The sequence below is a fragment of the Convolutriloba macropyga genome, chromosome 6 (assembly GCF_964194025.1).
Source record: "Convolutriloba macropyga chromosome 6, txConMacr16.3, whole genome shotgun sequence".
NCBI lineage: Eukaryota > Metazoa > Xenacoelomorpha > Acoela > Convolutidae > Convolutriloba > Convolutriloba macropyga.
Genome location: NC_134473.1, coordinates 13,715,131 through 13,742,749, shown reverse-complemented (window position 1 = coordinate 13,742,749; position 27,619 = coordinate 13,715,131). Strand labels below are relative to the sequence as shown.

General features: G+C 36.1%; 2 protein-coding genes across 2 annotated transcripts in view; both read right to left on the bottom strand.

Moving 5' to 3' along the window:
• Positions 1-27,619, bottom strand: part of LOC142341500 (large ribosomal subunit protein uL18-like) — a 302,218-nt gene that overhangs the window by 232,508 nt on the left and 42,091 nt on the right. The window lies entirely within an intron of this gene.
• LOC142341499 (ubiquitin conjugation factor E4 A-like) overlaps positions 556-27,619 on the bottom strand; it is a 34,318-nt gene continuing 7,254 nt past the window's right edge. The window contains exons 2-10 of the mRNA XM_075392472.1: positions 17,083-18,109; positions 15,833-15,991; positions 14,705-15,296; positions 12,412-12,624; positions 11,870-12,014; positions 8,924-9,162; positions 8,379-8,486; positions 7,878-8,094; positions 556-926 (exon numbers count right to left, since the gene is read on the bottom strand). Of these exons, the coding sequence (XP_075248587.1) occupies positions 636-926; positions 7,878-8,094; positions 8,379-8,486; positions 8,924-9,162; positions 11,870-12,014; positions 12,412-12,624; positions 14,705-15,296; positions 15,833-15,991; positions 17,083-18,109 (2,991 nt within the window). The 3' untranslated portion in view covers positions 556-635. The remainder of the gene's footprint in view (positions 927-7,877; positions 8,095-8,378; positions 8,487-8,923; positions 9,163-11,869; positions 12,015-12,411; positions 12,625-14,704; positions 15,297-15,832; positions 15,992-17,082; positions 18,110-27,619) is intronic.

Genomic DNA, 27,619 nt, shown 5'->3' with positions numbered 1-27,619 from the left:
GTAAAAGAACACTTGAAAAAGGTCACCTGAAATCTTTGCAAAAAAGAGACAAAGTACTGCCATCATTGCTTCAAATTTCTTTAAAGAGCAACTAAAAATATAATTGCTACAAAAGTCCCACACTAACTTTTTGTTGTCTCCTGGTGTTCCTTCTACGAGGGTATTCAAATGAGGATAGTTTTCCGGAGCAAAGTCTCCTCCGCATACCTCGAGGTTCCCATATTAAACAAATTGTTTCTGAGATTATGCCAAACCGCGCATTGTAGTTAAATGATTTGGAAAATTATCTACTTTTCTCAAATAAGTATCTTCCTATCACTGAGTTACAAAATCAGTGAATTCGAAGTTCAAAACAATCACTATACGCAAAAAGCACGCATGTTATTCGGTATTTTTCGCATTTCCTTTGATGCTCAGATAGTTCGCTGTTAGCGAATACTCAACTGAAAATAAAAATTTAATGAGTGTATATCTGTTTTCAAGACATGTTGCTGCAAATTCCTGGACTCCGGCGTTCAAATGACATTCATTACTACTGTTTCCATTTAAAACAACTCCATTAGTATACTTTATTAAGCTCTAAGTAACCCCTATAAGTTGATAAAATTTGTATAATACATATTGATAGCGATAAGTTAGTCTAAGTTGTCCCACAACGAGTAATCGATGGATGATGAAACATTGCCAATTGAAGATATAGATGCCTCTCCTTCATTCGTGCTGCTACTGCTCCCCGGCAGCGATTGGTTTGGACTGCCGGCATCTGGATTCCTCTTGATACTGATTGCCTGGCTCAAGTCTTCTTCTTCTTCCTCCTCACCATTTTCCACCTCGCTGTGTTGCAAAGAAGATGGGATTGATTGTTTGTTCCTTTTTGATCGCAGCCACAATTCAATCTCGCTTTTGAGAGCAACATTTGGTTGTACCTAAAAATTTTAAATCAGGAAAAATAGCCGGTAGATCACCGACTATAGCTGTCAAATAGACCTGTCAAATGAAGATAGAAACAGATACAGATCTGAGTTGAGGGAGTTGTCGATTCAAACTATACCGGAATTTAGAATAAACTAATCGTTTCTAACTTCTTTTTAAAAAATTGCCTATCCAAATATGATCTTGATGCCTTATTGTAAGCAGCATTCTATTCGTTGTAAATTAGTCTTCTCTTGAGCTTAAAATGATTTAAGTAAATTAAATTTAGGGTTGAAAAGTGGCTTAGAGAATAGGTTAAAATATAAGTCTATTATGATCTAAAACTAATCACTCAATGCTGTTAAAACTATGTGCTAATATGTGCAACTAATGAAGTCACGCGCATAAAAGCATTTAAAGAGCGTTGCTGTTTTGAGAATTACAAAACGAAAATTGAGAATCAAACGACAAAAAACGTGGCAGTAAGAGTCCTGAACTATACTCCAAAAAATTAAAACAACCGACTAACGTCAGGCAAATTGCGCTCAAACGACTGACGAGCGATTGTTTTCGTCAGTAGCTAGCTTCGGTTTAGTGAGTCTAGCTTGAGCTTAGTTTACGGGAGTCAGCATGGAGGGCAAGGGTCAGCGACCGGGGTTACGGGTGCAATAAGGTGGAGGGGATGGAGGTGGGGGATTAAGTGACACGTTGTCAAATTCTACCGACCATCCTTCAAATCATGAATTTACATCTCCCAAAAATTAGGTGAAGAGCAAACTTAGAGACTAGTGAACCACAATGCTTAAAGACCTTAATAACCTCGGAGCTTTACCTGTTTATCCCAATTTCGAGGACGAAAAGTGAAATGGCCGGTCGTAAAAAGGTCACTAAAAAAAGTTGGCAGTAAGAAAATTGCATCAAAAAGAACAAGACAAACATAAATGCTACAAACTTCGTTGGGAGCAATAACTTATAATCCAAAGAATTCCATAGATTTTTTAGTCGTGTCAAAATTATTAGATCCAAAAATTATGTTAATTGAACGTTAGTTTAAATAAACGAAAAAAATGTGAAATTCGGTTAATGGAACAATGAAAACTGTCAAAACACAAATTTCAATAATTTATTTGAAAATGAGCGGTGGCCAGGCCGTTTAATACGTGCCAGGACTTAACATCAACAAACAAAATAAGCCATCAACCACTTGAATGCATATATACCTATGTACCGACGTTCATGAACACAACTGCGGGATCACGTAACATAAGCAACAACAAACGCAGGAGGAAACTCAAATTTCAAACAATAGCAGGAAAAAACAAAGAAAGCAAACAAATAATACTTCTTGTTAGCCAAAACGTGTCAAAGAGAAAGTATGAACAAAGCCGGCAGATTGTCAGAATAAGTGCGAAATAGATTTGAGTGCCGTAGAATACAGATAGAAACAGATACAGAAATGAATTTAAATTTATCGCTACCGCCTAAAAATTAAAGATCTTTTTCGTTTGTGCCATCCCCCTCCCCGGTACGTTTTGCGCCCCCCCCCCCCCCGTTACAGAGCAAATGCCATAACATAGTATATCATTATGTAAAAATATGGCACGTACGTGCGTCTGGGGGGTGCAAATATTATGTGCCCACTAAGCTGGGGGGGGGGGGGGGGGACACAAACGGAAAAGATCCAAAATATAAACTTAATTCAAAGAGGGTGTATCATCGAGAGGGGGTGTATCATTGAAAACTGCAAAAAAGTTTGACAAAGGAAGGTGATGTTCAAACACCAAGATCTCCGGCTTACTAACCGGGAGCATAGACATCTTGGGTATCAGTCTCTTGTGAGCGATTATCTTCAACTAGATTTTGCTTCAGCAACAGACATAATTTCTGAATAAAAATAATTTAGGTCACGAAAACTCAAAAGATCAAGCGCGCAAAAGTCAATAAAAAAGTCAAGCAAACGAATGTTCTATATCAAATGTAAAACAAAAAGAAAATCATACGATAAAACAGCAGAACAAGTTCTGACACAATGATTTTTCATTGATTAAACAAAAAAATAGGCCCAGAATGGACAATAAATGGATTGGGAAAATCATTTGAAAAACCCGATGAAAAATTGAAAAAAAAAAAACAGAAATTAAAGCCAAATAGCCGCATGTGAAAAAATACAATCGAGAAAGCAAATATTGTTCAAATACCATTTTCTCGATATGCTTTAAAATTGGAGTGAAAAACGAACACCGCAAAACCACTCACTTTTTCGCTCCACTTTCTTCCTGTTTCGGCGTCACCAAAATCAGTTTTCCAATTTAACGTTAAAACAAGAAAAAGTGCGCGCAGATCTTTAAAAAGACACCACCCTAACACAATACAGAATCTTTGAATTGTAAAAACAAGAGCATCGCAAGATAGCTCTGCTCAAATTAAAACTTTGCATTTATAATAAAGAATAATAAAAAACATACCCGGCAGATTGCCGGAAAGAAGCCACCGTTGATTTCCATAACCAAGATTGGGATTGAAAGAAAAAAAAAGATTTTTGCACAAACAATTTTAAAGTGCAAACTATTTTGATGTCATTTTGGAGCTGATAATTATCCTGTTTAGCAGTGAGAACAAAGCGATTAGTATCAAAACCAATAAACATTAGAGATGGTAACTAAGAAAGTACGAGAAATTGGCATCTAAAATTGGGCTTTATGGATCTATCCCACTTTCATTTCTCATTTCGTTTTCTGATACTGATTCTAATCGTTTTATTGCTGAGCAACCGCTGTCCAAAAACACTTTTAGTAGAATAAGAGAAGGGAGAAAATAGCCTAGAGAAGTCAAAACGATTTCACGCAAAATGTTGAACAAGCTGTGAACTAAGTTAAAGCGAAAAATTTGTATTCGACGAAGTAAAAAAACATAGCAAGACAATTCCAAGAATTTTCATCGGCTTAACAAAAAACTGGACCTAGAAAGGACTGAGTGAAATGGGAATACGATTTGTAAATAAAATCAGATAAAATCCATAGCCGGCAGATTGCCGGAAAATAGCCGCGATAGACGCTTGTGGCCTTCCATGAATTGATAGTAGACCACCAGACTTTTTGTTTTAGATTTCGACTATCAATTTTAAGACATATACAGTCCACAAGGAAACAAACCCTAAAAGAGCTTTTCAAAATTGATATTCAAAATCAAAAACAAAACTAATGCTCAAGAATTAGGGCATACAAGTTTGGCACTACTTAGATGCACACTACTGATCTTTGACTAGTAAATGTTCATAAAAATTAAAGTTCAATGAGAGAGTTCAAAAGTCATTTTGTTGAGTGAGGTATGTCAAGCAATTGACCTAAATGCAGAAATGACGTCACGCACCCAAATTTTAACTGCAAAGCAGTAGAAGTCACTGAAGTAATTGAAAAAATCAATTCCAAGAAGTCAGGTCGTAAGAATCATCGATAGAGACAAATAAAAAAAACCACGGTGTCCCCAAAAACAACCGCTATCGCTTCGCGGCCGTTAAATATTAAAAACAAAAAAAAATGTCAAAAAGCCGAATGTGAACAAAAAATCACTAGCGAGAAATAAAGATTTGGTTCAAACAAAACAATTAGGCCTAGAATAAACTATGAATGGATTGGGAAAACCATTTAGAAAAAAATCCAAAAAAAACGGTAAAAATCAAAATGAAATTGCCGCATGTGAATAAAAAGATACTAGCGAGAAAGCGAATTTTTGTTCAAACACCATTTTCTCACTACTTCAAAATAAGAGTGAAAAAATTTCACGCCGCAAAACCACTCGCTTTTTCGCTCCACTTCCTGTTTCGGCGTGACCAAAATCACTACTCCAATTGGACTTCAAAATTCATGAAAATGCGTGAAAAGATCTTAAGCAGAAGAAAGCCCCCCAAAACAATTCAAATTCTTTGAATTGTAAAAATTAGGAGCGCTATAATAGCCTGCTCAAAAGCTGAGGCGGCTATTAATAACAAAGGTGTTATACATAAGCGACTAACGCCGGGCGAATTGCTCTCAAAATACCGGCGAGCGGTTGGCTTGCTCAACAGCCAGCCACAGTTTAGTGTCCTCAGGGCGCAACCTTTTTACCCCGTTTCTGAATACGAAAGTCATGGGTGTTATACATAAGCGACTAACGCCGGGCGAATTGCTCTCAAAATACCGGCGAGCGGTTGGCTTGCTCAACAGCCAGCCACAGTTTAGTGTCCTCAGGGCGCAACCTTTTTACCCCGTTTCTGAATACGAAAGTCATGAGTCAGACGAAAAATCGGCCAAGCGAAAAATTGCATAAAAGACAAACAGGATTAATATATTTGCTACAAATTGCTTTTGAGAGCAATTAACGATGGTTTCCTAAAAGTGCCTGTTAGATCATTTATGATGAAGAACATTTCAACTATAACTCATTGATAATGAGGATCAGAGATAGTGACATTACGCCACATAACAGCAGCTGAAGTGCGGAATCAACAAAAAGAGATAAAACGTGAACGAGAAAGAGAACGAAAGGAACCCCAACCGAAAGAGAGAGAAGGAGACAGGAAAATCTTCCATGATAGGATTCGCCAATGCAACTTCTAATTTTCTAACCTTGTTAATAAAGAAATCATTTAGAAAAAACTGAAAAGGGCAAAATTGAAAAAAAGTTTTGAACTTTGCAATAAAAAATCAAACCCATTTTTGTCTCGAAAGTTCTGTCAAGTAAACCATCTCCGAGACTTGAAAAGTTTCGGTGGCCAGTAATGGTCGTTAAACTCAGAAAAGGACAAAAAAATATTGACAAAATATGGAAAAAGTTGCAAATTCTAACAAAATCTTGCTAAATTTTAAGACATAATATCTTAAGAACCATTTCATTGTCTCAAGAGACTATCCAGTATCCCTGTTTTAAGCCTCAAAAAGATTCACTGGCTCATAAAGATCCATACGCTTGGAACAAAAATTTTCCAAAAATTTGAAAAGTTTTAAATTTATTACTCCAATTGGACTTCAAAATTCACTGGATTCACTGGCTCATAAAGATCCATACGCTTGGAACAAAAATTTTCCAAAAATTTGAAAAGTTTTAAATTTATTACTTTAAAAATTAAAGTTCAAAGGTTTTTAAATATTACTAAAACTGGAGTAAAAAATGTTGATCACAACCCCATTAACTCCAGAAACTATGACGCAGCTTATTATCAAACCTTGGAGGAGGTACCAGGGCCTCTGTTTCTGGAAAAAATTTCAAAAAAATTTCAAATTTAAAAAAAATTGCTAAAACTTGATATTAAAAAATTAAAAATTAATCCATGACCAATAGAAATTTTCCAATACCTTATTATCAAACCCTAACGGAGGCTTTTTTGACCCTTGATGCTCAAAAAATCTGAATAATGACTATAAATGTTAAAAAATTGGAAAAAAAATGGCAAAAAAATATCAAAAATATGCTAAAATTCGTGAAGTTAAAAAATTGCAAGACATTCCATTTAATCTACAAATTATTCAGAAACCTATTTTCAAACCCTAGAGGAGATTCTGTGGCTCTGAAGGCTAAAAAAATCTACAAAACGACAAAAAATTTCAAAAAAACTTGAAAAAACTCAAATTTTATAAAAAAAAAATGCTAAAATTTGTGACATTAAAAAGTTCAAAACTACTCCATAACCATTAAAAACTTGTCAGTAACTTAATACCCCATAGGATTTTTTCTGGCCCCTGGGTCTGAAAAGACCTGAATAATGAAAAAAATGTCAACAAATTTGAAAAAAATTGCACGTTTTGTCATAAAATGCGAAAATTCGTGATGGTAAAATGTTGAAACCACTACATTACCACTAGAAACTACGCAGTAACCTATTTTAAAACCTAAAGGAGGTTCCTTGACACCTAGGGCTGATAAAAATCAAAAATTGTCAAAAAGATTGAAAAAAATTGCAAAATAGTATAAATTTGCGTTTTTAGCAAGCGGTTGTTAGTCAGTAGCTAACCACGGGACGGGGGGGGGGGGGGGGTGCACCCGGGACTGATTTGGGGGGGGGGGGGCAACACTGGGTTGTGGGGGGCAGCAGAGCGGTGGGGGTGGTGGCAATAGGGGGATCAACAGTGGGGGTGTCCTCAACCGCCCTTCACACCATAAGTATAAGTCTCCAAAACAGTTTGAGCTGAAACATAGCTGATAGGCTCTAAGAGCACTTAATGCCCACTGGGCTCGTCCTATTTTATCCCGTTTTTGAGGACCAAAAGTCAAAAACGTCAGACGAAAAATCGGTCAAGCGAAAACTCGCAAAAAAAGACCGACAGGACTAATATAATTGCTACAAACTTCGTTTGAGAGCAGTTAATAAACATAACCGACTAACGTCGGGCGAATTGCTCACAAATGACCGGCGAGCGGTTGGCTTCGGTAGTAGCCAACTGTTTCCAAGGGAAACTAGCATTAGGGAGGGGTCAAGCGTTTGGGGGGTGATGGGGGTAGGGCTGGAAAAGAACTGAGATCGGGAAAATTGCTCTCAATTAACCAGCGCGCTAGACGTAGTAGTTATCTTAAGCATAAAGAAGCTAACCTCGCTGGGTGAGTGGATGGGGGGGGGGCAAAAATGAGGGGAAGCGGGAGTCCCAAAAATCAACCCCCAAGTCATGAAATTATACCTCCAAACTAATTTTGGCGGCTACGATCACTGAATAGAGAATTAATGCCCAGTGCCTTAAGCAGAGAAATCTAATGATCAGACAAAAAAATGATCAAACAAGAAACTGCATTACAAAAGACCGACAGGACCCTATCTATGGCTAGAAAACTTATTTTGTTGCCCCTATTATTTAACAATCTAGCAATAAACACATCTACAAAAGCAACCAAACAAGCAATTTAAAGTAACTTTTTTTAAATCCAGCAGACCCATGCAGAGACAACTGAGACGAGTACTTCTATAACTTATATCGTGGCGAGCTATTAAAAAACGACACCTGATCCATTGTGAGGTGTTGTCTGTTGAAAGGGTCACTCTGGTCCGTCAAGAGATGCCTGGCAATTGTCGATCTGTCGACTGTTGTGCCACTGGTGGGCAATATGACAGGATCTGTCATCAAGATGCTCATAATTGGGTCCAGGTACTCATCGGGTGCATCCGTCAAGTCATCATCTTCCGCTTTCAGCAGAGCCACCGCCTCTTTCGTGCTTTTGCTACACAATTTAAATCAAGTTTTAACAAGAGCCAGCAGAATGAAGTCCGGAATGATTGGGGGTTAATTATCCGGATGTTGATGATCAGTAGTTTAAATCAATAAATCAGCCAATTATGCAATTACCTTAGCTTGCAGTGCAGAAATGAACATCAGTACCAAAATTACGGAATTTCAAAAAGATTAGACAGAGAGCTGATGATTTCAATTTAGTTAATATAAAACGTTTACTAGCAACGAGCCAAATTATGTTGACTGAATTTATAATGGTTTTTCAGAGCTGACCTGAGTAGCTCGATGCTGTCGATGAGCTGTTGGGTGACTTCTCCGTGTACCTCCTCCCGACTGGTGCTAATCTTGTACAACACATCAACTGCACTCGTAAACAGATCCCTAACAACAGTTTCCATGTATCCCTGAACTGCGTTCAAACATGGTTAGCTGTCTGATTTTAATTTCATATGAGAAAACTTTCCCGCAGATATATCAGAGATGTATTTCAAATTATTAGTCAGTAAAAATTGTCAACCAAGTTGCATGTCGCTCCTTTCGAACAGATCGGCCCCTTTAAAGTATAGGTTACGTGAGTTTCTTGAACTTCTGGCGTTTATGGAAAGTATATTAAAATGACAGTTAATAAAAGTCAACTTTTGGCTGTATATAGCAACTTCTTCCATATCAACAACACCTGGTTTTTAACCAAGCTTTCAGTTTTTAACAACCACCTGTTTTAACCAAGCTTTCAGTTTTTAACAACCACCTGTTTTAACCAAGCTTTCAGTTAATTTCAGGGCTTGAATGTACTGGCAATCATTACGAAATAGACTTACGGAGAATAAGACCTCCCGTCTCGGACAATCGCGGCAGATAATTGTTGCACGTGGTCTTCTTGTGCCAAGTTTGCATAGATGTAGCAGATATCCTTCACCAGTTTCTTGGCCTTGAACTCAATCTCACCCAATCTGCTCTTCACAGCTAAATTTGCCCTCTCACTGCCCACGAGCTTCTTCAGGAAGTAATTGAGCATAGAAGCTACACGGTCCACAAAAGTCGGGTGCAAGAACAAATCCTGCAAACCAAAATTCTGTCATGAAAAGAATCATTGACTGCTAAGAATACAGAGCACGAAAAACAACAATACAGCATACGCGAAATTAGCAAACCACTTAGATGACGCAGGCCGCTCCCTGCGCTATTCTCGACATGTCACAAACATTGAAAGAAGCACACTCCAAAAGGATACCAAAATTAGTTAAACGCTTAAAAAGGGCGGAACAGTTTAAACGAAAAAAAAAGTATTTGCTACAGATTTCACAGAATTTTAGTGTAAACAAAGAATACTTTAACTTTCAATTAATATGGATGACTTGCATAAGTAATTCACAATGCAAAAGTCGGAGGGGATTTTAAAAAAAGAATAGCAAACCACTATCCTAAAAATTATATAATTCGTTCAGCTGACGCTTCAATGGGCATGAGTTGTAGTCAGAATAGTCTCGATTTTAAAATGAGAAATTTTGTGACGGATGAGATAAGATGTTCTATTTATCCACAGCATAACCAAGAAAACCTGACAAACACTCCTGAACATCAATTATAAAACTCATCAGCGCTTAAATTTGTTTCAGATTAAACACTAGCTGAAAACGGATATTAACAAGACAGCGTAGAAAAATGCCGCACGACAGTCATGCTCGACTGAACACTCAAATGCAAAACCGATGTGCCACAAATAAAAATGACACATTCAAACATTTAGAATTCAAGTTTATAAGAAAACCAACTAAGAACGTACTGAATAAGAAGAAAAGGGTAAGAAAACTCCGATAAAACGAAGCGTGGTTCCAACCCAAACATTTGCTTCAGTAAAAGTAAACCAGGTTTCAAAAGGGTCACAGTTATAAAAATATAGCTGGTAGGTTGCCAAAAAAATAGCTTCGGTTGCTTGGCAAACGAAGTTTTAAAAAGCCAAAGAGAAAACAATGCCTAATAAAACTCGAAAAACCTGTTAAAAGAATTTGTCAGACGTGTCGTAATCAAAAAGAAATTTTTTCAGAAGCTTGCCGCAAATAATTTCAGTTTATGTGAGTTAGCTACAGTTAACATTAACACCTCTAACTCAAACATCACTTTGAGACTGAGGACATTAAGCGTGAACAAATCTATTCAAGCAGATGAAAAAAAAACAGGACAAGTCCTGAAACAATTCAAAGAATTTTTAATGACTTAGCAAAAAAAACACTAGACCAAGAATGGACTATGAATGGATTGATAAAACCATTTAGAAAAAAATCCGATCATAACAATAGATAAAAGAGCAAAATCACAGTTAAATTGCCGCATGTGAATAAAAACCACAAGCTGTTCAAACACTCACTTTACTTCAAAATATGAGCAGAATGAATATGAAAGAGAATGAAAGAAAACAAGTAAAATAGTTCACGCCGCAAACCCTCTCGCTTTTTTGCTCCACTTCCGGTTTCGGCGTGACCAAAATCATCACTTTAATTTGACTTCAGAAAACAAGTAGAAAAATGTAGAAAAAAAGTAGAAAATCACTATCGACCTAGCCATCTCCCATCACTATCGACCTAGCGATCTCCCACAAAACGAAATGAGCCTATTAAAAATTCACTAATCATTTCGAAAAATTAACTGAGGAAAGTTAAACATGAGTGAAGCCAAACGTGATATGAAAAAAAATCTGATAAAATTTCTGTACAAGTTGCGACTCCAGAACTATTGGCAAACAACAGCTTCAATACAGATAGCCATCTATCAATTAATGACTACCATCTGATGAAAAGAAACCGCCGACACGGCGGCGCATACAGAGAAAACCCACGAAAAGGAAAAATGAAAAAAAAAATCCAAAATTGCTAAAAAAAGTTAAGAGGCTACCTCCCGACAATTATTCAGCGCAACCTTTAAACCATTCTGTTACTCAATCTATGAAAAACCCAAAGCTAGTCCGAAAACACTAATTAATCAAAAAGGTAAACAACGGAAAACCCGATAGAAAATACAATTTTACATAATCTATTTCAGTAAAAATGGTCATGAATTACCTTAAGTACCGACTTTCAGTAATAATACACCCTAATACTTAAATAATAGCTCTAGAGTAAATAGTGGACGAGAAAAGCTATTGCGAAAAGCTTAAATTCAGAAAAAAATACGCCAAACAAACGAAAAAGAGTCAAAATTTCATTAAAATTACCCATTTCCTTTAGCAAAGAGAACAAAAAAATCAATCCCAAAGACAATTTTAACCACTTAAACAAATAAGCTCAACCAAAAAATCTCCACTGACGGCCGAGAAAAAAGAAGAAAATTACAAAAACAGCTAAAAAAAGCGTCCAACAGGGCAAACTAGCAAAAATAGCTCAAATTGCATCAAAGTTTAATATTTGCATCAAAAAGCACGCTATCATGAATCTGTTCATAACAAAATCTGATTGGTTGAAATTGCTGTTTGTATATATATAATTTAACATACATAGAACTTTCTTTTAACCATTATCATTTCTGGATATTCGGTTTAAAACAGTTGATTAATTAAACTGAATCTTGGAGATGAAAGATGAACGTTTTTTTATCGACCCAGGCACTATATAAATATCTTGCTCATAACAACACCCGATAACTCCGACTTTAGCATATTTCATACTTATGCATATTAAAATATACTAGCGTATATACGAATAGAAGAGTTATGAGACAAATATGAGTTAAATTGAGTCAAATATATGCTGCAGTTCGACTAAAGTTTGTACCTTGACTGCAGCTGTTATGCATCTGAGGGAGTGCACAATGTCTGTGGCAGTGACACAGTGGAAGTTGGCCATGTGAATCAACTGTCTCAGATTAGCCTCCCTCTGCATTGCACCCATTCCCAGTCTCGCCCACTCCCCCGATTCCCTGAAACAGAAATCAACCAAAATCACAAATTAATATAAATCATGATACAATCATAAAAATGGTCTCGAACAGTGTGTTTGCACTATGGTCCTCATACTATAGTAAATTACCGAAAAAACAAACCGACTTAAGTCGGACGAATTGCTCTCGAGTGACAAGCCGGGCGGGCAGTATAATTCAGAGGAGATGTAGCATCTTCAATTGCAAATTGAAGACACATTCATTGGCAAGTAAGCAACACCATTCGCTAATCATTTAACTAAAAGTCTCATTTGCGTATCATGAGATTTCATGACTATATCTCTCTACCTATAAATTTAATGCATACTTGATAATGCATACTGATGAAAAAGAAAAAAATCTCAAGAGTTGAATTTACAATTTTTCAAAAGCTTACCGTTCCCTCTCCATAGTTCTGATTTGAACAATATACTGCATTCCCTCGTCTAACAGGAAGATTGAATCATTTAATAAGAGATTCACAAATCTCACGAACACGGGAACATTTGCTGCCTCTATATTTTCAATTGCATAATTGGCCAATTTCTGAATAGACTCTTTGTATTCTGCTATAGTCCACATTATGTCCAGCATTTTAATCATGGGTCTCCTGAAAAATTAACCATTTCAGATGGGGAACAAAAATTCTGCATCCTAATAATTTCTGCGCCTACACGATACCCGTGGCCATTGGAATTAGTACTTTATACGTGTTTTACCAATTTTTTGGTTCATAGCTGATGAATTGCCCGAAAATAGCCGCCGTTGACGCGCTTGACCCACATAGGGATTGTAACAAAAAATAAAAAAAGGAGATAGAAATTGACAGAACAGTTTTTTCTAAGTGTCAAAAACTGTTCTAATTCGGTGTGCAGTTTCAGTTTTATTCTAAAACTATACTTATTTTAGCTGCTAAACTGAAAGCTATTAAGCTTAATACTAATGTTAGCTAGCAATCGCTCTAATGCACCATGAGTTAATGACCGGGCTTTAGCGGTTTATCCCGTTTCTTTTGATTGTGCTCTTTTGACATAGAACGTATTCACTACATTTAGTAATTCAAGGCGTGAAAGAATTCAAAATCCATTTAGCTGAAAAAACTGAGCGAGGTAACTCATGGGTGAAACATGAACATCGTGACTTATCTACAATGAAAAACAAGATCAAAAGGTAAAGCGAATTAAAAAAAACATAGCGGGAAGACTCCGGAACCAAAACGAAGTAAAATTTAACTTACACCCTCGCCAAACACTAACTGATCAAACCACTAACTTTTAATACCATTCAAATTGAAACAATAAACGGAGGAAACAAATCATCAAGGGAACAAGCAAATTATGAAAATATTTTGGGAAACTTTGTTGGAAAAGCATTTTTGGAAGCTTTCTTGGAAAGCATTGTATATAATATATTGTGAGACATGGTCTCGTTGTGCTCAACAAATGACAGGGAAACATAAACAACGAGCCGCAATAGCTTCGTAGATCTGCAGTCTCAAAAAATAGTAAAAGAAACGAAACACAAATTTTTTTTTAATGCTCGGATGTTACCTTTTGATTAAGAATCTGTCAAACTTATTGCTGCTTCTGAAAGCTGCTCTAAAAAAACTTCAATTAGAGTGACACACACTCACTTGACCTTATCTCTTTTAATTAAAGTAAAGAAAAAACAAATTAGAGTGAGGTAGTCACGTGTGACCAAAAACTTCATCACGCGAATGAACAAAAAAACTACTTCCACTAAGAGTAAAAAATGACGTCACGCACGCAATTCAGTTAAATTTCATGAAAGCATGAACAAAAAGCAGATTTGAATTGGTTGTGACGTTGTATGGTCGTAACAAATATCTTGACGACGAAATGAAAAACACAAGAGAAGGCCAATAATATCCCCAGCTATCGCTGTGCGGCTATTGAAAAATCAACCAAAATAGCTCAAGATTGCATCTCAAACTCTAATATATGATTGACAAGGCCGAAGACTCTTCAACCTACAGTCTGCTGTCAATAGGGTTTAAACAACCTTTACCCGAAAAAGTAAAGCAAAGACTAAAAAAACTATACGCAAAAGCCGCACGTGATCAAAAAAATTTACTCGCTCAGCAAAAATTTTTCACATCTACTTTTTTTGCTCTCTCTCAAAAACAAGACAATAACAGGAAATCTCTCTCTCTCTCTCTCTGCTCTTCAGTTCGTTCAGCCGTTTGACCTAAACGCTTAATTTTCACGTGCGGTACTGACTTTCACATCCAGTTTCAAATACACTCCAAAAAATGTCGATAAAAAAGACGCTCCACCAATACTCCTCCTCGACTCTTTAAAAAGAGAGCGCATAAAAACGCCTCGGATGTGCTGGCACTCAAAAACCTCCCAATAACAACATTAGAGTTTATTTCCGACCATTTTAGTAAATCTTTCTTAATTAATTGTGCCAAATTTGAATTCTTTGACTTTTAAAGTACACTTTTGCCAATTAGCTCCCTCGCATGAACTAGCATTTTAAAATTCTTAAGAATGAGAAGAAAAAAATCAAGAATAAAGTACATTGACCAAAGAACCACATAATTTAAAGATGCATCCTTATTCGCATTTTGAAGCCATGTACACAATATTTACCCCGGCTTCAAATTTAAATTACAAATTCTAGCGGCTTTTAATTTAATACATAAATAGAACTCGAAAAACAACTACCTGTATGTAAACTTCTGCTCGAAATGGATCTCATCGCCTGTTACTGACTGCTCAATATCCACGAATATCTTAATAATAGCAAACCCAACTTCATTCTTCAGAGGCAAACTTTTGAATCCATCCGCCTTCTTCGAATCCAGGGACCTCCCTGTCATCAATCCATCACGTGATTCGAAATCATCATGAGCCAGAGTTAGTTCCAAACATTCGGCTAATTTGGCTCTTAAATGAGGATTTGTGAGGCGCTCTTTATACGACATAAACATGATGAAAAAAGCTTGAAAATCCGCCAAAACCGTCGGAGTAATGTGACCTTCGTTGAACCTTCTATTGTACAGCAAAAACTCAGATATGTTCTCAACAATAATTTCTGGGAAGCAGGACAGCATTCTGGGTTGAGTTTCATTCAATACAACTTGCAGCTTTGCAATCAACGTGTCTTCGTCTCGAGAATTAGAGAGAGCGTAATGGCACATCATAACTGCCGATGTCTTCAAGAAGTCGACTGTCATTGTGGTGAACATTGGTTCATTCAAGGCAACGCGATTGGCAAAGAATCTGGCCAAAGCCATGTCAAACTTCTGTAGCCAACCTGAAAAGTTTCTATATCATAAATAACACACAAAGCTAGCTCGGCTTTATCGACTAAACCGATTGGAAAACTAGGCTCCGATTGCGAAAAAGATTGGAGCATTTTATAAAAACTAGGCAGTGCCTGTTCACCGTTAAATCTTTCAAAATATTTGGCTGTGTCATCAGGAGAAAACTTAAATGAGCAATTTCGTAGAGTTCCAAACCCAAAAATTGACAACTAACTTTGACTCGTATTTCGAGAACCAAAATTTAAGCCACCCACAAATAGTTGACTGTTCTGTATTTTATTTCGATTTAGATATCTATTGCTAAATCCTAGATATAAACAATATTTGCATGGTTGAAACAGCAAAGATGAAAAAGCAGATACAAAAAACATTACTTAAATTTATGTATTGTTTAACGTAATGTTTAAATTTTATTTAAACATTACTTATTTAAAACAAATTAGCTTTAGTGTCCCCACTGAAATGTCCATGAAAAACGAGTATCACTTCATACCGAATTATGAAAACTGGTCACTAGTGGCTTTACCTTGAGAGTTTGAGTTGGCTTGTCTAGCCTGTTCAAGTCTGCGCAGGTGTTTCAGCAGCTCCTGCAGCTTCGCATTTACTCGGTAGAATGCCAGATGGAACACTTTGTGAGTGAGGAAGAACAACTCAGTTAGTGGCTCATATGGTGGCCTCACGCCCACTGAAACGCACATCATTGAATCAACAATTCAACAAGTTACTCACCATTTCACATACAAGACTTTCTCAAGATATAGCGCGTCCCATAAAGTTGAAATAAGCGAACGTTTCAAACGCCACAGGTTAGAGTTCAAAGTTCAATCTTTAAAACATGTAGAAAAATTTGATGAATGAAAACTTAATGGAGAAAACGTTGACATTCAAATGACCACATTGAGGCTCAATTGCATGTTTTCATTGTTTTCGAACGTTCGATTATTTCAACTGTATGGGACAGACTATACAAGACAAATCGAACTATTTTAAGCGGCCTAGCTCTGGTTCCAATGTTTAAACACTCACGTGCACATTTTAAAATGCCGAACGTCTGCAGTGCCAGAAGTTGCTACTTAGCCAGACAATGACATCCGTTGATTTTCGTCATTTGCAAAAGTACGCGTTTCGAGTTTTAAGCATGGTTACCTGACTTGCAGAGCTCACGTCGAAATTCTGACTTAATATCTAGAGCTGCTTCGCATTTCTCGATAAACGCCACAGAAGTTCTGAGTGACTTTAAGCTGAGTTACGTAACCAGTAATGCTCAACTAGTCTCACGTAACCAGTCCCATTAAAATAAATACTCACGAGAACGGAGCACTTAAAAAAGAAAGCCATAACCGAATGACGTCGGAAGAATTGTCTCAAACTGCCGGCCTGGCTGCTCGATTGTAGCTTGCTTGGGTTGGGATGGGTTTCGATTTAGACACCACCACGGGGCTTTAAATGATTTTAATTAGAACTCCTGACCACTACAATAATTTAAATTGAAAAAAAAAACTATTTCAGGAGCATTTTAGTTGACTTCATATTGCTAATTGATTTTGGCAGCTGAACTGAAGCAATTTATATCAACAAAAAGGGCGCATAATAAAAAATCAACAAGGGCGCATAATAATAACCACAAGTCTTATGGGCCAAGCAGAAATTTGGCATAAGAATGACACGACTACATTAACAGTTGAAAAATTCTATTTGAGAGCAATGAAACAATACCAATAAAATTTCTCTGAATTTGATAATTTAAGTTAAAAAAAAATACAACAATGCCCTAACCTGGTATAGCATCCTCAGGTAGAGATGTAACAAAGGTTTCATCTCTGAACTGAAAATGGACCCCTTGGTCGTCTCTCTCCTGCTGACTATTCGCCATCACCATCTTACAATACGTTGGATCAACTTTAAACACCTTCTCAGTGCTGGGATGCTGTTTTGTAAACTTGTGCAGAATCTTCATGCAAACAGTCGCCAAGTTCAAGAAGAAACCATCACTCGCAAACTCTGCATCATTAGCATGCGCCCCACTCAAAGTCGCCCGATTCCTGTTGCTCCTCACACAATCTGCAAGCCACGCGTGAAATTTCTTGGCACAAGATTTGTGAGTCAAAATTCTACTCACTACCGTAAATCCATAAACCCCAATCTTTTCCAGCGCCGTCTTTAGGTTTTCCTCCTGCCTCTGAATTTCCGACTTTCCCGTCTGGCTCGGTTTGAAAAAGAACATGGAGCTATTTTGCGATACTATAGTAGATTTCTCCAGAATTCTGCCCAAAAGGGATTGTTGAAATTGCACAGGTGATACAAATTGGTTAGTATTATTAGCTGAATTGTGATAATCCATAAACAAAGAGCACATAGGCTCGTCTTTTAACAAAGCGACTAAAAAGTCAATACAAGGTTGCATTGTCATTGACACTGCAACATCAAACGAAGCAATAACATTTGTAACAGTGTTGAAAATAGGATAAAATATTTCAGATAAAGATTCATCGTTAGACTTCTCAGCAAAGTCCACAAATTCGTTCAAAAATTTAATTAACACATCTTCGTGTAATGTTGAATTAGACATCCTTGACGTGAAAACATCTACAAACTGTTGATGACAATTCTGTCCTGCGTATAGTTCAGCTGGTGCCAAAAGGCATGTTAGGCAGTTGGTAAAAATCTTATCCACTATTTTGTCAGCCCATTGTTGTGTCCTGGTTGTGGCGTATTTACAGAGACGACCATAGCAGCTGCATAAATATGTGATAACTTCAGACTCTGATGCTTCACTTCTGTCCGTCGATGTTCCGCCCTCTTTCTACGAGAAAACGCAGATTACAATTACATTCATGGCACAAAATTTCAAATGAATCAAAATTTAGGCACATTTCAAAAAAACAGCATGGAACCCAAATTTTGAAAATTTTATATAATTTGAATCTAAGAAGGTCTGCAACAGCCATGTGCGGACACCAGCAACGGTTATGACTACAAACAGTAAACAAAATGACCAAAAACAAAAACACAGTCGGTAGAATACCGGAACCTACTCGAGGAGTCATGCAATTTAAACTTATCTAAACCTACCTATTTTAGAAATATGATAAAGGAAACAAAAAGAGCAATATACCGTGAGGAAAAAAATCAATTTTCAGCGAGAAACGTGGGTAGGTAGGCGGGGGGGGGGGTGATTAGTTGGCAGGCGGGTTAGTTGTGGGGAGGGGGGGGGGGGGGTAGATGTGTATGGGGGCAGGGGTGGGGGCTAATTGGGGGAGGGGATAGGTTAGATGGGTTGAAGGGACTTATATGGCATCAAAAATTCCCGAAGTGACCTGCTCACCTAGAATATTACCATCAGTTCTTAATTACTGTACATTACAACTTAATCTGCTTTTAAAGTCCATTGATCAAAAAAAGAAGTCAATGCTCAAAAAAAAGTCAATGTTCAAAAACAACTGTTAAAAATTCAAGTCATGACAACAGCTAAAAAAACCTACAAAATACCAATACTCCTCTTCGCGTCGCAATTACCTGTAGAATACCAATACTCCTATGTGTCGAAAAAAACCATACAGATTAACGATCAAACGCTAGTAGGAGCAATTGCTTCCCTGCAAATTGCCGTTGGGCTACCAACTAAACGCGATATTTCAAACGAAAAAGATGAGACAAAAAATTCAGAATATTTCACAGAACAGGCAGAAAATTGAATCACAATACGCATACAGAAATAAATTTTACTGCTTGGATGTACCACATTCTAAAATTCTTGACAGTCTTTTTATAGACAACAACCAGCTAGTAGACACAATAATCTAGCAAAATGGATGCTTTGATAAGACTGCGTGTCCTTAGACCACTAGACATTTAGTACAACGGCTTATTGTTTTTGTGATAACTCAAAGGTAATGCAAAGCATCAATTAGTAGATCTTCATCCCATTTTGTAAAAACTGGGCAACTAGGGGGTATGCTCAAGATGCAGCATGCAACCCAAATTTTGGGTTGCATGCAAGCCAAAATTTGAAGCTACAAAATGTCTGCACAGAAGATGCACGGAAAACCCAACAGCCATGTGCTGACACTAGCAACGCCTATTACTACAAACAGTAAACAAAATGACAGAAAAGGACAGCACAACCGGTAGAATACCTGAAACTACTCAAAGAGTCATGCAATATAAACTAATCTAAACCTACCTAGGTCAGAACAATGATATATGAAACAAAAAAGAGCAATATACAGTAAGAAAAAAAATATTAGCGAGAAATGTGGTTAAGTAGGCGGAGGAGGGGGGAGTTAGTTGGAAGGCGGGGTAGCTGTGGGGGGGGGGGGGAGGAGGGGGTAGATGTGTATAGGGGTAGATGTGAGGGAATATTTGGGGGGGGGGATAGGTTAGATAAGTTGAAGGGCCTTATATGGGATCCAAAATTCTCAAAATGACATTTTCATCTTGAATATTACCATCAGTTCTTAACTACTATACATTACTAACTAAGCTACTTTTAAAGTCCATTGTTCCAAAAATGAAGTCAATGCTCAAAAAAAGAAGTCAATGTTCGAAAACAAAAGTCAAAATTACAAGTCATGACATCAGCTACAAACCTGCAAAATACTAATACTGATCTTGGAGTCTTAAAAACCTTCAAAATACCAAAACTCCTCTTCGCGTCGCAATTACCTGTAGAAGACTCCTGGTGTCGTAAAGAACCAGACCGATTAACGATCAAACGCTAGTAGGAGCAACTGCTTTTCTACAAGTTGTGGTTGGGTTATCAACTAAACGCGATATATCAAACAAAAAATGATCAAACAAACACTTCAGACAATTTCACAGAACAGACGAAAAAATAGAATCACTAATTGAATTTGTTTCTTTAAAATTCGCTTCAAGACGCATACATAAACCAAATTCACTGCTTGGATGTTACAGATTCTAAATATCAGTCTCTTGACAGTGTTCTTATAGGCAACACTCAATTAGTACACACAAAATCTTAGAAAAAGGATGCTTTGGTAAGACTACGTGTCCTTAGACCACTGGACATTTAGTAACGGACTCTGCGTGAGTCAAGGTTTTGTGTTAACTCCCCGGTAATGCGAAGCATCCATTAGTAGATCTTCATACCAGTTTGCCAAAATTGGACAACTAGGGGTTATGCTCAAATATTAAACGAATCGTTTTTCGACTCCGTATTTTGTAAGAGATGTCAGATAACTACTCCATATGAATTAACCATTTAACAAAAATAAAGTAATGCTTTTGAGTAGGCCAAATATATTCAATCTAGGTAACATTCTTTTCGCGGCCATTTTTCTTTGGTTCGCTTTTCTAAAATCCTCCTTTTGCCTTCTCGGCCGGTACCTTCTCGAGAAAATTATATTGCAAAAACTAACGTTTGTTTGTTTTATTCTCAAGACAAATAATTAAATAAAAATTATAAAAACTCCATATTAAGCGTTAAATGGTTCAGCTTGAAAGCTAATCATTACTTTTGCAGCGCAATTTTAAAACATAGCCGGCAGATTGCCGGAAAATAGCCGAAGTTGACGCGTTAGATGCAAGTCGAGATTGAAACAAAAAGAAAAAAAGTAGAGATTGGAATTGACAAAATTTTCCTGTCTTCCTAAGTTTCAAAAATTGTTCTAATTCAGTGTGCAGTTTCAGTTAGATTCTAAACCTATACTTACTTCAGCTTCTAAACTGAAGGGCATTAAGCTTTATACTAATATCAGCTAGCAATCGCTCTAATGAACATTGATAACCTAACGACTTAATGACCGGGCTTTATCGGTTCATCCCGTTTCTTCTGATTTTGCACTTTTGACACTGACTGTATTCATTACATTGCGTAAATCAATGCGTGAAAGAATTTAAAATCCATTCAGTTGAAAAAGTGAGTGAAATAAGTCAGAAGTCAAACGTGAATATCGTGATTTAAGTAAAACGAAAAACGTGATCAAAAGGTAAAGCGAACTAAAAAAACATAGCAGGACAAGTCCTGACGTACAGTTCAAAGAATTTCCATTGACTAAACGGAAAACTATATCTAGAACTGACTATGAGTGAATTGGGAAAACCATTTAGAAAAAAATCCGATCCAAAATTCGCTAAACCAATATGCCACTAGCGATGAATGGAAATTTGGTTGAAACAAAAAACTGGGCCTAGAATGGAATCGGAAAACCATTACGAAAAAGAAATTGGATCCAAAAAATCGATAAAAACAGTAAAAACCAAAGTGAAATTGCCGCATGTGAACAAAAAACCACTAGCGAGAAAGCGAATTTTTGTTCAAACACCGTTTTCTCACTCTACTTTAGAATTAGAGCGAAAAAAATTCACGCCGCAAAACCACTCGCTTTTCGCTTAACTTCCTGTTTCGGCGTGACCAAAATCACTACTCCAATTTGACTTCAAAAATCATGAAAATGTGTGAACAGATGTTAAAAAAAACAGCGCCCCAATACAAATCAAACACTTTGAATTGTAAAAAAGAGCGCTTAAATAATAGCCGTTTGAGAGGCTGACGGCAGCTATTAAATATTTACGCAGAGTGCATTCCTCTCAAACAACTGGCGCGCAGTTGGCTCCGGCATTAGCTAGCTTTGACTTGATGAGGCTAGCTTAAGATTAGGAGAGGGAAGTGAGGGATGAATAAAAGCAACGGATTAGGGTTTATTTTCTGGTGTGGGGCTGGATTGGGGCGGGCGCAGTAGTATGACGTGTCAAAACCACGGAAAGACTAATAAAGCGCTGAGAGAACTGCTCCCAACTTATCGCCTTCCAAAGTGGGATTGGGTTCAAACCTTACCATAAACCTAAACGTATGTCTCCCAAACCTTTTCGGCGATGAATCTCACTCTTAGCCACTAGTAAGCCCTAAGAGGAGGTGTCAAATTTTTTAAATTAAGAAGCGCTCTATACCTTGATATTGTCTCCTCAAAATAGTTTCGGCGAATCGCGTTCTTAGAGACTGGTCAGTCTCAAAGAGAAATTAATGCCCTCCTGGTGTTAGCTGTTTATCCCATTTTCGAGGAAGAAAAGTCAAAAGAGTCAAACGAAAAATCGGTCAAGCGAAATATTGCACAAACAAGACCACCACAGGGCTAATATAATTGCTACAAACATTTGAGAGCAAATAAAAAACGGTAAAAGTCAAAGTCAAATTGCCGCATGTGAACAAAAAATCACTATCGAGTACGCAAATTTTCGTTCAAGCACAGTTTTTACACAACTTCAAAATTAAAGCAACGAAATTTCCCGCCGCTCCAAATTCCCTCTCCAAATTCCACTCACTTTTTTACTCCACTTCCTGTTTCGGCGTGACCAAAATCATCACTTGAATTTGGCTTCCAAAATCACGAAACAAAAACAGCGCCCAAATACAATTCAAATAACAGCCCGCCCCAGCTATCATTTTGCGGCTATTAAAAAACTATTATCACTTGAGTTAAATAACAGTACCCCATTAACTTGAATCGTAAAAAAAAGAGCACATGAATAATAGCCGTTGAGAGGCAGCTATTAGTAATTGGCATTAAAAAGACCAAAAGGACTATTATAATTGCCAAAAACTTAGCTTGAGAGCAATTAATAGATGCATTTACTCAAAAAGGAGAAACTTTACAAAGATTGAGTAGGGTAAACAAGTCAATAGAAAAGAAAAATCTGTGAAAAAATCCCTCAAAAAGAGTCTTTGCAAAGACAAAGGTATTGCATGCGAAAAATTTTTAAACAACTTAAATAACTGCTGCGAAAATCAGAAACATAACCAACTAACGTCGCTCGAATTGCTCTCAAACGACCGGATTAGTGAGGGTTTAGTGAGGCTAGCTTTAGCGCAATTGAAAGGACGTGAGGTGAGGGTAATAGATGATGGCATCACGCCACAAAACAGCAGCTGAGGTGCGGCATCAACAAAAGGCTTAAATCAAGAGAGACACACACACAGAGAGAGAGAGAGAGAGAGAGAGAGAGATAGTGTGCGAGAGATAAAACGTTAACGAGAAAGATAAGGAAAGAAACTCCAACCAACACACACAGAAAGAGAGAAAGAAAGAGAGAGCTAGGAATATTTTTCCATGATGAGATTCACCTCTGCAACTTCTAGCCTTGTTAGTCATTTCATCATACAGAAAAAAACTGAAAGAACAAAATTCAAAATGAAAAGTTTCTACATTTCACAGTGAAAAAAATTTTTGAAAACGGTTTTTTGTGAAATGATAATAGTATCTTCGGAACCATTTCATTGTCTCAAGAGGATATTCAGTACCCTATTTCAAGCCTTAAATAGTTTCACTGGCTCATGAAGATCCACAAACTTGGAACAAATTTTTCACAAATTTGAAAAAACTTAAATTTTATTTAAAAAAATTGCTAAAAGAGAAACCTAAAAAACGACAAAAAAATTTCGAAAACTTAAAAATTGCAAGTTTTAGTAAAAACATGCTAAAAGTTGTGATATTAAAAAGTTGAAAACTATTCCATGGCCAAAAAAAATTTGGTAACTTATTATCAAACCCTTAAGGAGGTTTTCTGACCCCTTAAGCAGAAAAAACCTGATTAATGACTAAAAATGTCCAAATAATTGGAAAATTGCAAGTTTTATAAAAAAAAGTGCTAAAACTGCTAATATTAAAAAGTTGAATACTATACCATGACCGAAAACATTTTTTCAGTAACTTATTATCAAACCAATAATGAGGTTTTCTTGCACCCTGGGTCTGGAAAAATTTGAATAATGACAGCGAATATCAAAAAAATTTAAAAAATGAAAGTTTTGTCAAAAAGATGCTAAAATTCAAGATGTTAAAAACTTAAAAACATTGCATTAGATCTAAAAGCTGTACATTAACTTATTATCAAACCCTAGAGGAGGTTCCTCGGCTTTTGAGGATAGCGAGAACTAAAACATGACAAAAATTTTGAAAAAAAATTGTGAAAAATAGTAGTAAATTAGCTTGTTTTTGTTTGGATTACGAGAAAACATATAGCGCTGTAAAAGATCATAAGAAGTACTTATGTATAGCAAAAGACCTTTATCAACTTAAACCAGCAACAATTTTAGACTGGTCCAATAGAAAATTTAAAATTGCCAAAAAAAGACGAAAAATTGAAACAAATTGGTCTCAAACAAATGACCTTTCAAACTTTAATTACGGTCTTCCCAGTAGCTTAACCACTCCAAGTACTTGAAGAGTGGAGAACTAAATTCTTTTTATATCAGAAACAACGATTACCAAGCAACTCGTTACCATATCGGTAAGCTGTTCTGTTTTCTTAAAGGAGCATCGAAAGCTAAGAGTCGATCAGCAATGATCCCATTGGGATAAAAATTGACATTCGTCTACAATTTGCTTATTCAAATATTGACATTTATATCTATCACTTCTTCAGAGCGCACTGGTAGAATGACTAAATGGTGACTAAAGGTAAAAAAAATGAAAAAAATGCTAGTTTTGTCAAAAAGATGCTAAAATTCATGATGTTAAAATCTAAAAAAAACATTCCATTAAATTTAAAAACTGTAAAGTAACCTATTATCAAACCGTAGAGGAGGTTCCTCGGCTCTTAAGGCTAGCGAAATCTAAAAAATGACAAAAATTAACAAAAAATGACAAAACTTGAAAAAAATTGTGAAAATTAGTATAAATTGGCGTGTTTTTATTTGGATTACTAAGACATATAGCGCTGTAAAGGGGTCATAAAAAGTACTTACGTCTTGCAAAAGACCTTTATCAACTCTTACCAGCCTCAATTTTAGACTGGTCCAACAAAATATTAAAGAATAGCCGGCAGATTGCCGGAAAATTGCCGCGATAGACGCTTGTGGAGTTACATGAATTGAAACAACTATAGAAATAAAATAGACAGATCGACCACCAGTCCTTTATTAGACCACTAGACTTTTTGGGTTAGCTTCGGACTGTCATTTTTATGAGACACAAGCTCTATAAGGAGAAAGCCCTGATATGGCTTTTCAAAATTAGGATCTTTTCGCGTTTGTGCCCCCTCAGATTAGTGGGCGCATATTATTTGCACCCCCCAGATGCACGTGCAATATTTGGGGGTGGGCACAAACGGAAAATAACCCAAAATTAATATTCGAAATCAAAAACTCAAGACTCTAATATTCAAGAATTAGGGGATATGTTTGGCACTACTTAGATGCACAACATTGACCTTTAATAAGTAAATGTTCAAAAATTTAAAAATTTATAAGTGAGCTCAGAAGTCATTTTTTGAGTGAGGTAAGTCATTGAAAAAATCAATTCCAAGAAGTCACGGTAAGACGAAACAAAAATCTGTTAGACGAAGTAAAAAAAAACATAGCAGGACAAATCCTGAAAAACAATTCAAAGAACAGAATGAAAAACTTAGACGTACTCTACCGGACCAGCAGTTCAATTGAACAATGCCAGCCAGAACACAAACAAAATCATCTGAAAAAATTGAGAAACTAAAGAATCAAAACTAAACAAAAATATACTTATTGCTAAAACTATTGAAGCTTTTAAACCTAAGGCTAATTTTTTTCCCTTTAAAAATACCTATTTCAGAAATATGTTCAAAAGCAATTTTTGTTTCTGAAACCAGTCCAGTATTATATCTCGCCCTTGAAGTAAAAATATTCACTGGCCCTTGAAGATCAATTTACTCGAAAAATAACAAAAAATTTAGAAAAAGAAATCAATTGCATATTATAAGGCAATTTTGCTGAAAATTGTGACATAAATATCTTCAGAATCACTTCTGTGTCTCTAGAGTCTGTCCAGTAACCCAATTCCAAGCTTTAAAAACTAATTGGCTCATAGACAGATAGGCAATGATTTTTAGAAAAAATTCCAAACTTCATAAAATAGAAATTCGTTCCATTAAAATCATGAAAACCATTCACTTGCCTCCTAGCAAATATTTAATAACACACTATCAAACCGTGGTGAGGTTACTTGGCTATTGAGGCAAGAAAAAAATAAAATACAATTGTTTTAAAGAACTTGAAAAAAGTTGCAATTTTATCAAAAAAAACTTCTAAAAGTCGAGAAGCTAAATTGTTGAAAAAAAATTATTGAATTTAAAAATCATGCAGTAACTTTTTATCAGAACTTGGAATATGTTTTCTCGCACTTGAAAATGGACGAATATGACAAAGCATTAGGAAGCCTAAAAAAATTGCACATTTTACCAAAAAAAGCTAAAATTCGAGACATTAAAATGTTAAAAACCATTCCAATGCTACTAGAAACTATGCAGTGCCCTATTAACAAACCTCAAAGGAGATCGCCTGGTCCCTGAAGCTGGAAAAAGCTAAAAATATGAAAAATTTTTAAAAACCTGAAAAAATGCGAATTTTGTCAAAAAAATTGCCAAAATTTGTGATATTCAAAAGTTGAAACCTATTCCATGGCAACTAAAAACTTTTCAGTAACTTATTATGTAACCCCTGATGAGGTTTTCCGGCCCCTGGGACTCAAACAACTTGAATAATGACAATAAATGTCAAAAAAATGAAAAAAATGCAAGTTTTGTCAAACCATTCCATTACCACTAGAAGCTATGCAGTAATCTATCATCAAACCCTTTATTAAACCCTAGAGGAGGCTTCTTGACACCTAGGGCTAAAAAACTCAAAAAATGACAAAAACTTTCAAAAAACCTGAGAAAATTGCAAAAATTAGTATCATTTTGCGTGTTTGTGTTTGTAGTACAAAAACTTCTAAAAAATTACCTAATCATCTAAAAAATCATCTGAAAAAATTGAGAAACTAAAGAATCAAAACTAAACAAAAATATACTTATTGCTAAAACTATTGAAGCTTTTAAACCTAAGGCAAAATTTTTCCCTTTAAAAATACCTATTTCAGAAATATGTACAAAAGCAATTTTTGTTTCTGAAACCAGTCCAGTATTATATCTCGCCCGTGAAGTAAAAATATTCACTGGCCCTTGAAGATCGATTTACTCGAAAATGAACAAAAAATTTAGAAAAAGAAATCAATTGCATATTATAAGGCAATTTTGCTGAAAGTTGTGACATAAATATCTTCAGAATCACTTCTGTGTCTCTAGAGTCTATCCAGTAACCCAATTCCAAGCTTTAAAAACTAATTGGCTCATAGACAGATAGGCAATAATTTTTAGAAAAAATTCCAAACTTCATAAAATAGAAATTCGTTCCATTAAAATGTTGAAAACCATTCACTTGCCTCCGAGCAAATATTTGATAACACACTACAAACCGTGGTGAGGTTACTTGGCTATTGAGGCAAGAAAAAAATAAATAAAATACAATTGTTTTAAAAAAAACTTGAAAAAAGTTGCAATT